Raw genomic sequence first — 14,794 nt, forward strand, 5'->3', positions numbered from 1 at the left:
AAGTGGCGCATAGACCAATACACATAGGTTGCAAGAACACACACACACACAGACATCCAATGCTTCTCGCACTTCGTTTTCGTCACCTAGTTATATACAGTGAACCTTTTGAACAATCACTTGACCAAGGTATAGCAGCTATTGGATCTCTCCACCATTTGATTGGAAGACGATTCTACTAACAAATTCGGTGGTCGAAGCTCAGACCTAGACTACAGGCCTATTTTATTGACTTATAACCAGCAGTCAACATCCAGGTATTTTACTTCTATAGGTTCTCACCCTGAACATGCATCTGTTGTGCGACACCTTAAAAGTTGGCCAGCTTGATCTACGGGGCATGCAAGGACCTCAGGACAAGTGTCCCTAACCTCTCTCGCGAATTTCGGAGCACCATTCGAAAAAATTTGCACGACCAGATGTGCACATATACATTAATACTTTGGAGATTTTACTACTATACCTTGGGTAAAAACCTTTATCTAATTAGCAGCGAACTAAACTTTTAATGCAAAGCAAGAATTCCACAACGAGTTCGTTTTTCACAGCTAGGGCTGCACTTTCCGATATACCCGACGGCGGTACTACCGCCCTCAATCCTAGGCAAGTGCAAACTTCTTGTGCTGTGTAAGAACATTTATGTGCAGCACATTTATGTGTTATGGATCAAGGAAAAGTCGGCAACACCATAATACACCATATTGCAACATCTCATACGAAGCCTTTCACACTATGCACGTGAAAGCTTGACAGTTTTGACCTGATTGTTGTCTTCCTGGATCAAATCTGCGATCGGTCTCTTGCATGCTTGCTGATACACAAAGTCACGGGACAGTGAACAGGTGCAAGATCGTAGGTGACCGTTTGTTTGCTTCACGCCGAATCGAACTTCCTAGAACGTGACGCTGGATCGTGGGTTGGTTTGTCTTGCTTGCCCATTGTGGAACTTCGATCGGCTACGCCTTTCACTCGCAGGAATAGAAAGCTGACAAACGACCAACAGAGTTTATGCACTTGCATGCCATTGCGGTGCGCTCGTGCATGATGTCTGACGACTTAGCTATTCATGCGGCATATACCTCACCGGCATACACCGCCATCGCCCCATAATACACACGATGCCACACGCTTAGGGATGCGCGCCCTTTATCTATGGTTAAAGCAGAAGATATCAGGATGCGCTAACTGGACTGACTGAAACGTGACTACAGGCAACTGCTGCAGGCTATACTAGGCATATCAACTAGGACTCCGACGCCTTTTCTACGACACACTCTTTCACTACGACTTTCTTATCTGCTTTGTCTCCCAGTGTCTTGTATAGAGAGCACAACTCGAGTAATTGTTATTCTGATGATCTATTCAAAAGCAACTAGTAAGCACCACTATTGTATAACGTGGGAACACCCCGAACTGTTCCCAAATTCACGGACACGCAGGATCCTGTTCCTTGACTATCTCTTCCAAGACGGACTGCATCTTCAACTTGTAGGTAATCAGGTGCTCGTGCTCCTTGGGGTACCATGGGGATGTTGGTGACGTCAGCTGGAGCCAATTCTGGAAACCACGATAAACATCAATCGAGCAGGTTATGGACACACATAGGGCTTGGTTCTGCGGCAATTAGGACACACGGTGATATGGTTGTTATACATAACGCTCTCCTAGCCAAGCATTATCTCGAACAATGTCATTCTCTCCCCTGGTTTATTGAAAACTGGAGGCGTACACGTCTTTGTGACACTTATGCAGCTACGTTAACTGTCACAAAAAGGCGTACCTGTTAGGTGTTATAGAGAAAGTGTACGCCTGCCGTACGAAAAAGTATAGGTTTTCTCGTAAACATGTGTGAAACAAAAAGAGCAGCAGGCACACCTCATGGCATGAAATACTCCACGGAGTGAGCAGCAGTGAGCTCTTGGGACACCCGCGCCACCCGTAGCAAAAATAGCAGGTGCTTACGAAATTATTCAGTTTGGCAAGCGTGAAGCCATAGGCGAGGATAATGGAAATGACCACCCCGTAGCAGCTCAACACAGCGATCCAAGCGGGACCCAGTTCAGACCTCATGTCGTCGAAGATGACGTAGCGAAATGCCACAACCATCTAAAGAGGAGGACTCAAGTTAGTCACGGTATAATCACTCTCACCTGCACTCTTAGAACGCTTAAAACAGAACGTGCTGCCCCGTCAACCATTGCACAGAGTGGTCACTTCTGATTTATGAAAAGCGTGGAGCGCACGCCTTCTTGTGACAATTAACGCCACTGCATTGAGTGTCGCATGAGGTGGTGGTGGTGGTGGTGGAGGTGGTGGTGGTGAAAGAGCTCGCCGTTGTCGGCCTCAGGGGTGAGCAACGTTAAGACTAACGCACTGGGGAGAAATGGCATCTTGGGCCGACTTCGCACACAAAATCGTACGCCTCCCGTTTTCAAAGAATCAAGGGAGAAAACGTCGTCATTCGGGATTGTGGTTTGCTATAGGAGCTTTTTATGCGGTGAAGCTGTCTTAAGAATGCACGTACCTTTTTTTTTAAAAAGATAAGCCGCGGATTATACGCGTGAAAATGCGGTAGTACCTAATTAGCAGAACGTTCTCACCGTTGGAATAAAAGGCAACACGAAGGTCCAACATATTCGCATTAGCATATTCGGACATACACCTATCATTGAGTCGATGTCGAAATCAATTTGTTGCAAGCCTGGAGAGAGATAGAATACATATCAGATTATTATTATTACTACTTTAATGTACCGAGGTACACGAACGAGGTATGAGGGGGTCAAGATATGCTGGATATTGGAGATATATATACTGACCATAAAGCCAAATGATGCATATCGTTTCTGCAATAGTCATTTCAGACAAAAGTCCCTGCTGGCCCGCGACCTGGTTCACGAATTCCCATCCACCCTATAGGAAAAATTAAAGTCGATAGAAGTTTTTTTTAATTTTTTTTTTCTTGTGCGGGCCACTTTACTTCCGTGTCAACCACCTTACCTTGCGGTCGAAGGAAGCCTCGACCATGAACAGCACGCAGCACACCATAGCCGTCGTAACACTGGGAATATTTTCGAATGTTGGAAAGTCGAATAGGATCACCTCCAAGATGGCGTCGGTGAGCATTACCTGCGTAAACACAGTCATACACATATTACAGCACATCGCAGGTACACTGTAACAACAACAACAAAACACGTAAATTGAGGGGCAATCATATAGCTTCTAGTTGCAACTATTTCCCATAGTTCCGCATGAACTACCGTGACCAGCGGCATGGCCGAGCGGGTTAAGGCGTCCGTCCCGCTTGTTGGTGGTAGCCAAGGGGTCGTGGTGAAGATTGGGAGGTGGTGGGTTCGAGTCCTACCACCTGCTGTAATGTCTCAGGTCTTCTCTGGGTTTGCCGAAGACTCTCCAGATGAATGTCGGCGCAGTTCCCCCTGAAGTCGGCCCGGGACGCATACCAACAAACACCCGTGTCCCCCACTCCGTCCTGCTGTCCTCTCTCCATCTGTCCACATCTGTACGCCGCTCACAGCCACATTCCCCAACAACACCGAATATAATCTGGATGTACGACTAACGTCCTAACGAATTCGTGCGTCCGATGAATATCTGAGGGATATCCATCGGACGTACGAGTGCGTCAGGACATTATTCTTACATCCAGAGGATATTCGATGTTGTTGGGGCTAACACGGAACTAAAAAAAAAAGAACTACCATGGACTTAGTCCTGAAAGGGACTAATGGGTAAGGGATATCTGTGCTCTGCCGCAAAGCAAAAACGAAATCAGCCAAGACCGGCATGTATGATAAATAAAGCGCGGTCATTTCTTAGTCACATTTCGCTGATTTTGCACGAATCTTGTTTGCGTGGTGTCGGCGTTGAATTCGTGCCAATGGTCGGGTCAAGCTAAATATTAGCATAGCGCCAAAAAATTAGGAAGAAAAGTTGAAGCAGGACACACAAAGGGGTAAACGTACCGGCATGCAGATCAAAGTGGCCAATAAATAAGCGAAGTAGATGGTCGTCCATAATCGGTGATATTCCAAGGTGCTGAGAAGGTCCGGCACGGTTACGAACAATAGTCCGGGCACTGTATATTAACAAATCGAACGGAGTTTCAACATACGGTTAAGTTACCTTGCGAGAAGTTTGACGTTTGAGGTTAACGTTTGAAGTACGAAACAATACCAGGGGCATAGTAGATGCCGTAAAAAATTCCAGGATTTGCTCCGGTAGACAATGAAATATTACCGCTCGTTGCTATGTAGCTGTTCATTCCCTACTCCGCATTTTCCCTTAGCTGTCCACTTTAGCTTAGACTTTCCAATTAACTCACTGCTTGGAAATCGTTAAAGAGCATCGAAGCAAATATAGCAACAAAGTTTATGCTATGAAGAGGATAGCGTTTTCCACAAAGAACTGAACCAAATGGTCAATTTAAAGTTTTAGCGTATAATACGTTCAAAGTATAGTCTAGCTCCAATCGCGCTTTTTAAGCTTATCATTACAGATCCCCGTATACTTTATCTTGGGTAATCCTGTATATTTATACTTTCATATGATTTATTATGCGAAACCATTCGCTGGTACGGTGCATGCAAATTACTCAGTATACGCACCGTATGCCAATGTTACACTATCACAGGTGCAGATCAGCTACGTAAACGAAGAATGGATATATGGTTAAAATCGCCAATGAGCATCACCAATAACTGCTGGTTCCAGAGGGATTGTGATGTACAGGACTGAGGCAACGAGAGCACTAGGTATCTAGTCAGTGCTCCCCGCGTTGGTCTCTAGAAAACTCGAAATTCGTTCATAAAAAGTGATCCACTTTTTCATAATGAATCCCCTTACTTTCTATTTGCCGCCTCGCATCAAAGTAGGACGTCGCATCGGAATAGCCTTCCACGGCGACGCAGATCCACACGACAACCACGCAGATCATGAAGTCTGCGCCGGCGACAGCGTACACTTGCCTGCGTGACACGAATGTAACGACTCGTTGAAATGTTGCGTGTCGCGTCGGGAGACAACATGGCTTGCATTATAAAAAAAGATATAATTACGAACCATCTGAAATCGTTGGTGAACTTGTTGTACGAAGCGACGTTGTAGAAAATTGTCACAGTTATTCCAAAGCCCAACAGTTGTTTCTTGATTACTTCGTGCCAGAGCTGCAGGAAGACAATGCCCAGATGAACTACACAAGATCCGCTACACAAGTGCTAGTGTCATCGCGTGGCTCTGTACTGTGCCAGAGGCGTCGAGCGTGGCTTAGGGGACCGGAGGCCTTAGCAGTCACCCGTGTGTTCAATACAAGATGGGCTTCCGATAAGCGATAGTCGTCGGACCCCACGTTGGGCGCCAATTCAGTGGGATCCGTAGCCCACAAACCCGGAGTGGTTCCGATCCGCAGTTGATAATTGACACAAAAAGGCGTACGCCTGTCTCTCTCCTCGAATCAGACGCGATAACCCTATCATTCGTGACAGTGGTTGGCGCACAGCGTGCTATGCGGTGAAGTTCAGTTTTTAGAGTGTATCATGCAGTCCTTGTCTTATCTTTCTCTCCGAGAAAGACTTAGGGGCACAACAGATAACTTGCATAAGACGAACGTCCCCACGCCTTATGGAGCTATACGTATGGGACTGCCTGATATCGACGCTTTAAACGCTTACAACACGAGATGAGCGGCTAAACATCTCTCCCGTGCCTTCTGCCGCAAGCCTGCGAGCCTCAAGGTGCCTAAGAACGTGAACGACTGAAATTTGGCAGCCGTCGAAAAAGCCAGATAAAGGCGGGAACTCGAATGCCAGTCGAGCGCTAATCACTACGCCACGCTGGCATCTACTTTCCGATGACTTCCAAAAAGGTTTCTATCGACTAACGAGACACGCCACTCACTCTCTTCGCATTGTCTCCTACATTTCTTCGCATACGCACACGCATACGTATTACGTACAACCACGTGCGTACAACAGAAGTATGAGGCAGCGACATCTGGGGAACGAGATGGACAATAACTGTACTGACGCTGAAACACAGAGGAACACAATGATCACCAGATGCCGCTACCTCGTCCTTGTGTCTGCTTGTGTTGTATGCATGTGTGTTTGAGAAAAATGTAGGACAGAATGCGTTTTAGTCGATTCGCTTAGTCGAGGCGCTTTGGGTCGGAAATAATGTGTCTGCTTAGTGTAGCGGTTAGCGCGCTCGACCAGCACTCAAGAGGTGCTATGTTCGATTCCCGTCACTGCCTAGTTTTTTCGGCGACTGGCATATATGTGTGGGCGTGTGTGTTCCCGCGTCCCCAGCGGTCGTCGTGTATAGGTCATTGTTTCGTCGTACATGATAGTACCCTCAAGCATTGAATTCATTAAACATCTTCAGAAGTACTCCATTGCACATCGCCCCCTATTGCACGAGCCTCCATTCTCACAAAAGGCGTTAAGAATGTGTCATACACGCGCAGCTTTTAAGAAGGAAAGAAAAAGAGATGCACAGATGACATCGAGTACTGAGGACACGAGGTACCCACAAGACACATTCCATACTACCACTCAGAGAACACAAAAATAATGACCTAGCGGATTTTCACAACGGTCACCCCTGTCAGTCGAAGTCAATTACATTTCCTTCCTATTGAAGCCTCATCTCACCCCTCATGTCTTTCAATACTTCACCTCCCTCCACCTTCATGCCTCTATACTCCTCACATCACCTCTCACCTTCATGTTAATAAGCTGGCTCCATCTGGTGTTCAAAAGATGTGTGCTGTGGATGGCACCCGGCAGGAAAGTAATTCTGATTGCGAAGGCCATGAAGGCGATCAGGGCGAAGGCTGTCAACACTAACATGAACTGGCATAAAAAGACGGATAGAAAGGGTCATTAAGTGATGGCTAGGACACAGATATTGCAGCAATAGAGTTTGAGTATGGTTGGCTTGAGTATGATCGACTTGAACACGACCAGTATTCTTTGCTTCTAAAATACTATAACAATATCGAGCTCAGGCGGCGAAAGGCAGCTTTTCCACATAGCATTAGTGTCACGTAAGAAAGTTCGCTATAGGGAGCATTTATCTACCAGTTTATAGACGTGATAATTAAACAAAATACAGAAGCCGACACTGAAGATTTTTGTTTAAGTTTAATTTGTACAAGCTTTCGCGTGGAGGTCCACGCTTCCTCAGGTACCTGAGGTACCTGAGGTACCTGAGGTTCCTCAGGTACAGGTACCTGAGGAAGCGTGGACCTCCACGCGAAAGCTTGTACAAATTAAACAAAAATCTTCAGTGTCGGCTTCTGTATTTTGTTTATGTGATCTACAGGACTTGACTCCCCTCTTCGTATACGCACGTGATAATTAAAAAAAGCAATTTAGGCTGTTTGCTACTTCCAGTTACATAGAAGCATACAAGCATACATACAAGTTACATAGAAGCATACAAGACAGATAACGTGAAGTATGGGCACATGTAAGCTTCTACAACCAACACAAGCTTATTGAAACACATATGGTTTTGAGACCCTTAGCTTTTCCTCACAGCATTAGTGTCCCGTAAGAAAGTTCGCTATAGGGAACATTTATCTACCAGTTCACAGATATGAACTAGAAAAGCAAATTAGGCTGGTTGCTACTTTCAGCAACTCATAAGAAGAACTCATACTTTCAGAAGAGCACGTACAAGACAGATAACGTGAAGTATGGGCACATGTAAGCTCCTACTGCCAACACAGGCTTATTGAAACACATATGGTTTTGACTTTTGAGGCCCCTGGCTCCAGACGAGTGACAGTATCTGAGGCGGAGAGTTTGCACAAACATGCTCTGCCTCAGATACGGCCATTCTTCTGGTGTCAATGTTATCGATTCTGCACTGGCACATTCTAGACTTGGTTCCTGGATGATATACACCTCAAGGATCTCTTTCAGGTTTTGAAGCGCTGTGCAGTCACCTGTTTACAGGATTCCCCAGAGTTCCCCTCGAAATGGCCCAAGTCGGCCCAAATCGCCACATCCATTGTACCAGACAATTACAAGGTAATACGACAGACATATAAGATAGGCTATAATACGTACTGGGTACGATGGAACAATCCTCCTCCTAGCGACGGCGAAGACACCAAGCCACGCCAGCGCGTACCAGAGGATGTTTTCCTGGTACGCTCCAGATTTCTGTCTGGAAACAACGAGACATTATCTGGAGAATACTGTTCCTCTCCTTGTCTCCAAGTGATGCTTACCTGTAAAACAGCTCCGTAGCTGTTACATCACCTTCTATACATGTTTTGCTTTCTTTTTCAAAGACGTCGAACGGTACGATGGTGACGACATCATCTTCCAAGATGGCCACGCCGGTGGTGAGCTGCGATTTCTTATAGACGCGTGCGAGCTGCCAGAACGTTGCACGACATGCAGGCTGATGTACGAAAGCAATGAATAATGGTCCATTAAAACAGTAAAACTGCTCCATGCACGATGCGTATTTTTAAGACATGCGCAAAGTAAAGCCAAAGCAAATTCTTTAAAAAGTAATTCGCGTTCAAAAGCAGATCGGCATGGCGCATTGTAATTTACGTTTTACTACACTGGAACAAATTTACGTTTGTGCTATATTGGCGTTATTGAAGGCTTCCTTTGCAGACGACAAATGTTTACGATTTACTTATCCTAGTAAACACAAATTTTCGTTTAGCTATAAGCAGACGGCACTTACGGCGTTGCCAGTGAGCACGAAGCAACCGTTGTCGTTGCCAGCCCAGCTACCATTGCAAGAGGACCAAGGCAGTGGAGTCTGGATGCTGTAGACGATATAGAGGAGGGAGAAGCCCAACCTCATGCCCATCGGAAAAGCACCCCACAGAGCTATCGATAGCTTAGAGTATGCAAAGCCTGTAGGAAAAGAGGCACAGTGTCAAGAGTCTTACATAGGACTTTCTGGTCGTACCACCGCTGCGACAAAAGACTATTGCGATGTTGTTGTGGATCAATGGGCATTACAAGAGGAAGCTTTGATGAACAAGCTACGGTCACGCAGGGTGCACGTGCGCCTTCGTCTGGAAGGGAGGCGCTACTTTTCTCGAGTTTCCGTGCTACGTTTGGAGATCGGTATAGCACCTTACCGCGATGTCTACAACAACAGTGTGGATCAGTCGTACACGGAGGCTGTTCCCTGTAAAACGCATTGGGAATTTAGACGAAGTACCGAAGTTATACCCAAAGCTGATACACCGCGAGAGCCGGTAGGAGTGCCGCCGCTCTTGACCCAGTCTTGAAACCTGACCCTGTCAGCGCCGTGCCCGATTAAGTCATCGATGACGTCACGATCACCCCATGGTGCGCCCATGATTGGCTTGCACCCCCTTCTGCGAGCTATGTGCACAGACCCAAAATAAGGAGGCACCCAGCACACAGGGGTGCCCTGTACCACAAACCGCTCCATGGCCACTAGCGTGCCCGGAGAACACAATGCATTCTGGACAGGTCCTGGACTGACGTCAGCGCAAACATCGTCATATACACGTGACCGTAAAAATGGCGGCGCCCGTGATCAGCGGCGGTCCGGTATGTAAGCGAAGCGGCTGCAGTTTCTGTGCGTCGTTTCGTAACGTCTTTTGATCCATACCAATAACTTTCATTATGCTTGCAGTTAAACAGGTCGGCTTGCGCATTTGACTTCGTACTGCTCGCCGTTCACAACGATGTGATAACGACGCCGGTGCCAGGGCTAACCTTGCCAATGTGATTCAAGAACAAACAACTTATACAATACTACAACTTACAAACAACTTATGAGCAGTTAAAATATATGGCAGTCATAGAAAAAGCCAAACAGCGGCGGGGTTTACTCTTCATGCCCTGCTATTGGGATAACTCTTCATGTCCCCTGGCAACTTGACGCATGTGTTGCGTTTGTCCCATTGCATGTTCCAGCGAGCACCGTGCAACTTACACCAGTACCTTCATCTAACGACTCTACGCTGAAAAGGAAACGTTGACTAGCGGGTGAACTGAGTATAAACAAGGTCACATGACCTCAAGATGACGTTTCCCGTGACGTCAGGCCAGGACAAGATGGCGGTTTTGCTACAAGCGGCCGGTTGAGGGTTGCTACAAAGTAACTGCCACCCCTGTGACCCACACCCCTGTGAACGCACACGTCTAGTAGTAAAGAAGCGAGAGCACGACCACCAAAAGGAGGTACCGTGGAGGACAGGTTGAAACACGAAGGCTACTGTATCTTGTATCTTACCTCTGAGTAAAGGTACAACTTCGAGAACTCCCCTGTTTCCGCCGCTTGTGAACTGAGCCAGAGCCGCTTGGAAGCACATCAACGGTATCGCCAATGTTAAGCAGACAACAGCGTACACCAGCAGGAAAGCCACTGTCAATGCGTACACGCGTTGAAGCCGTCAGATACGATGGGCAGGGAAGGCTTACCTCCACCATGCTGACGAACGAGGTGAGGGACATAAAAGAACTTGTAGATGCTGGCGTTGTAGCAAAGACAGCAGATGACAAACTGGTAGCCGTGCTTCCAGTACACCGACATCTACTCGTATTTTCTGAATAATAAATTACAGCTTCTACGTTCTACAGCGAAGCAGAAAACGTCCAGAATTATGAACGATATACGTACCTATATGGTTCGCGCGAGGTACCGGGACGATGGTTCCGCTAAGTGATAGAACTCCGAGGTTCAGACTCGAGACGATTTTGAAAGTGAGCTCCAGCCCAGTCCAGTGTCACCACATAGCATCACGTACGAATGCGTTCCTTGGAATGCGCGTGAGATGACTGCAGCTGATGACGATTTCGAAGCCACCTTATCAATCAACATTCGTCAGACACCATCTCTTGATGACGACGAAGCTTAGGTACCAAGTAATCCGTGGCCATTCTACATGGGGCAGAAGAAGAAGAATACAGGATGTTTCAACTGAAGTAATAAAAATCGTACTCGCCGGAGGTTTGTGGAACTTTCAGTAATTACCTTCTGGAAACTTTTGCCACCATTTAGAAAGGTTTTGAACAATTTTTAATTCAGGGAAATTTATTTTTTCCAATTGAACTTTGAAAATTGCCAAGCGAACCTCACTTCTTTTTAACATAAATATGAAGCCCTATATGAATAACAGCAGACCCACCAAAAACTATGCATAATATAGCAACCGAAATAGTCGGAAAAAAAAAAAATCAGTAAAAATTCTGCTTTAGCCCCACCTGCTTGATTATCGCAAAGAAGAGCACACGGAAGGTGCGGGTAGGGGAGAGGAGGAAGTGTTCCCGCCTTTTGTTTTACCTTTTTTTACCCTGCATTGACCTTGATGCTGGTAACGACCGTCTTATCACAAAGAAAACAAAGCAACCGTCTTATCACAAAGAATGCCAAACAACTGAAGGCGGGACACTTCCTCCTCTAGACGCACATTTCGTGCGCGCTTCTTTGCGAAAATCAAGCAGGCGAGTCTAAAGCGTAATTTTTACTAATTTTTTTTCGACTATTTCTGTTGCGATACTGTGCATAGCTTTTGTTGTAGGTATTTTTTATTTAGGGCGAGGGCTGTATTATATTTACAATGCCATGCGCGCAAGCACTACGCTTTCCCCATCCTACGCGCAGATGGCAATACAAATAGATGGTATACGAGGGTCAAGTTCACAGCTGTATACGCGTTGCAGGTAATTCTTGCTGCGTTCTCACATTTCATTCGCCTCAATTACTTTCCACGCTTTGTCTAATACTTTATGCGTCTAACAAATAAGCGTGTCCGGCGTGAACGGTCGTCTAGCGACAGGAAACAACATCGATAGGGACGATTCCCCATGAACGACGTACGCAACAAATAAGCTCTCTTCGCCTCAAAATGAAACGGAACTTTTCCACTGCAAGTCCCATGTGGTCTTCCCTTCGGTGAAACGCTCTCCTTCTGCGCCCCAGTCAATTTTCAAGGTTCTTTCAGGGTTCGTTTGGAAGTTCGAAACGACTGCCATCCTTGGCGAACACCGAGACCTTCAGATACAAGCACTCTAAGAAAAATGAGGAGCGGTTTTAGTCCTATTGAGGGGTTAGGTGCATTCACAGCCATTAGCCTTCTTCAGGACTAAATGGATGGACGTTTATGCAAAGATTAAGGAGTACACTCTTAAAAATGAACTTCACCGCATAGCACGCTCCTAGCCAACCATCATCTCGAATGATATCGTTATCTGCCCTGATTTGTTGAAAACGGGAGGAGGAGCCAATTTTGTGCCGTGCATAATGGCCACAAAATAGGCTCCTCCTCCCGTTTTCAGCAAATCAGGGGCGAGAACGTTGTCATTCGGGATGATGGCTGGCTAGGAGCGTGCTATGTGGTGAAGTTCATTTCTAAGAGTGTATGTGCATGAGCAGGTATACCAGCCATTCGTTGTTCGTATATGCTAGTCGCGCATTTTCACCACCACCACCACCTCGTACCACTGGCAAAGGGGAAAAAAGAAAGCAGTCCCTTTAGAAGTAAAATGTAGGAGGGAGTGCCACATTACTCAATTTTCTAGGAGTACCCACACTCTAAAAATAGAGCTTCACCGCATAGCACGCTGTGCGAAACCATTGCCACGAATGATATGCTTATCGCTCGTGATTCGAAGAGAAAAAGGGGGCGTACGCCTTTTTGTTGCAATTATCATATTATCCAGATTGCCACAAAAAGGCGTATACGCTCCCCTCTCTCTTCGAATCAGAACCGATAACCCGATCATTCGCGGCAACGGTTGGCGCACATCGTGCTATGCATTGAAGTTCTGTTTTTAGAGTGCAGCACCTCTGTACGGAGTACGTTGCGCCCCCCTTTATGGAGACTTCGTAATGTCGTTATTCTAATGCCCAGCGAGGTGTACTGAATAGCCATGCAATAAAATTTCCCCCTTAGTTTGCATATATTGTATAGCCTCCGTTTGCTACTATCCCAGAAAAGCGTCCCTGTTAATTGTTGTCTCTTTCCTTTTTCAGAACGATTAAAAGGACTGCAGGGTACACAAAACACAAGAGTAAGAACCGGGACTAGTGTACCCAAAAGGGGGGAAAAGTGGGAGGGCGATACTTAGGGTACTTGACGTTTCGAGCGGACGCTAATGTAGAGCGTGTTCTGATGAAGAGCGTCCGCTCGAAACGTCAAGCAGCCTAAAACCAGGGAAAGGTAACGGTAATGGTAACGAAAACAGAAACGGTATATATTACCGAAATTGGAGGTGGTAACGATAACGGAAACGGAAACGCATACCACTGTCCTCCATTACCGGAAACAGAAACAGAAACGAAAATTCAGGTAATGGCTATATTAGTGTTGTGGGATGACATTTCAGTGACTTTTCATTTGATTTTTGTATTTTAATGACTCCGTTCCCAGTAATGTTATAAATACTACACGAGAGCATGGAAACAAAGCGCAATACTTGGATATCGAGGGTGCATCACTCGCTTACCTACTCCTGACATTACCTACATACATGACATCAAGACATGAGACTTACACAACATAGCCTCCACCCTACTCCACCATAGGATGAGGACGACAGAATATTATTTTTTATTTTTACTTTTTACTTTATTCATTTCACCGTGGCTATGGCAGTATTGTGTACTACTGAGAGCGTCCACCTATGAATGCGACACTGGATGGAGGTAACGACCATGCATCTTGGGTTGTTGGACAATGAGTGACTAAAGACAGAAGACTAACTGAAGACATTTTTCTACAATTCTTTAAAAATCTGCAAGATATGCGTATCCCAACGACGTAAATATTAATTGTGTAGTATGTACGCGTGACACCGAAGTAGCATTTCGACAAAACAGGGTGCTGACAGACCCGGACGGGCTGTCCTCCCGCAGCTCTGTAACAGCCGTTCCATTACCGGAAACAGTAACGGAAACGTAACGGAAACGAAATTAAACGCTGGTATCAGAAACGGAGAACGGAAACAAAAATATAGCAGTAACGAAAATGGAAACGGTAACGAAAATACGTCCGTTATCCTTCCCTGCCTAAAACTGATGAAGAGCGTCCGCTCGAAACGTCAAGCACACTATACTGATGAAGAGCGTCCGCTCGAAACGTCAAGCACCCTAACTGATGAAGAGCGTCCGCTCGAAACGTCAAGCACACTAGCTGATGAAGAGCGTCCGCTCGAAACGTCAAGCACCCTAAGTATCGTCCTCCCACTTTTTTCCCCTTTTGGGTACACCAGTCCCGGTTTTTGCTCACGTCTCTTTCCTTTTCCCCCTCTCTCTTGTATGTTTTCCCGCCCTTCTTTGCTGATAGAAAATTCTGCGAACGAAAACGAAGATAAGGTCGAAAATTTGTTTCATCGCTTTACACTGGGGGGCGTGCAACATGCATTCGTGCTATAGGGTGCCGCAATACTAGCTTCCTCTGCACATAGGGAGCTAGTATTCAGGCTCCCTAATTCGCACATATAGAGTGTTTCATCTAACGGGTCAAAGAAGAGTTAAAAGGGCACTAAACGCAAAAAAAAGAGAAAAATTTCCTCGTGAAATAAAAGATGGCGTTACCTTGCCAGCAAAACAAAAGGAACGGTTTTCATACGCTGCGTCGTTCGACGGATTTGTGATCGATAGAAAAAATTCAATTTACGCTTTCCCTATCCCCTTTCCTTCTCAGGAAGCGCGACAATGCAGAGAGGCCTAGGATAGGTCTACGCAAACCATCTCGAGCGATGGTGGGACAAATCGTTTGATGAGACCAATGAGAGCCCGCTCCGCATTGCCGGAC

At 46.1% G+C, this 14,794-nt stretch overlaps 1 protein-coding gene across 1 annotated transcript in view; it reads right to left on the bottom strand.

Annotated features, from left to right (window-relative positions):
* Positions 1–1,342: 1,342 nt before the first annotated feature.
* LOC135399018 (sodium- and chloride-dependent glycine transporter 2-like) overlaps positions 1,343–14,794 on the bottom strand; it is a 78,736-nt gene continuing 65,284 nt past the window's right edge. Inside the window, exons 2-16 of the mRNA XM_064630643.1 lie at positions 10,657–10,917; positions 10,458–10,582; positions 10,270–10,401; positions 8,734–8,909; positions 8,261–8,436; positions 8,097–8,196; positions 6,741–6,872; positions 5,083–5,186; positions 4,867–4,988; positions 3,987–4,099; positions 3,001–3,129; positions 2,820–2,913; positions 2,601–2,701; positions 1,963–2,106; positions 1,343–1,557 (exon numbers count right to left, since the gene is read on the bottom strand). Coding sequence (XP_064486713.1) covers positions 1,426–1,557; positions 1,963–2,106; positions 2,601–2,701; positions 2,820–2,913; positions 3,001–3,129; positions 3,987–4,099; positions 4,867–4,988; positions 5,083–5,186; positions 6,741–6,872; positions 8,097–8,196; positions 8,261–8,436; positions 8,734–8,909; positions 10,270–10,401; positions 10,458–10,569 — 1,767 coding nt within the window. The 5' untranslated portion in view covers positions 10,570–10,582; positions 10,657–10,917 and the 3' untranslated portion in view covers positions 1,343–1,425. The remainder of the gene's footprint in view (positions 1,558–1,962; positions 2,107–2,600; positions 2,702–2,819; positions 2,914–3,000; positions 3,130–3,986; positions 4,100–4,866; positions 4,989–5,082; positions 5,187–6,740; positions 6,873–8,096; positions 8,197–8,260; positions 8,437–8,733; positions 8,910–10,269; positions 10,402–10,457; positions 10,583–10,656; positions 10,918–14,794) is intronic.

The sequence above is a fragment of the Ornithodoros turicata genome, chromosome 6 (assembly GCF_037126465.1).
Source record: "Ornithodoros turicata isolate Travis chromosome 6, ASM3712646v1, whole genome shotgun sequence".
Taxonomy (NCBI): domain Eukaryota; kingdom Metazoa; phylum Arthropoda; class Arachnida; order Ixodida; family Argasidae; genus Ornithodoros; species Ornithodoros turicata.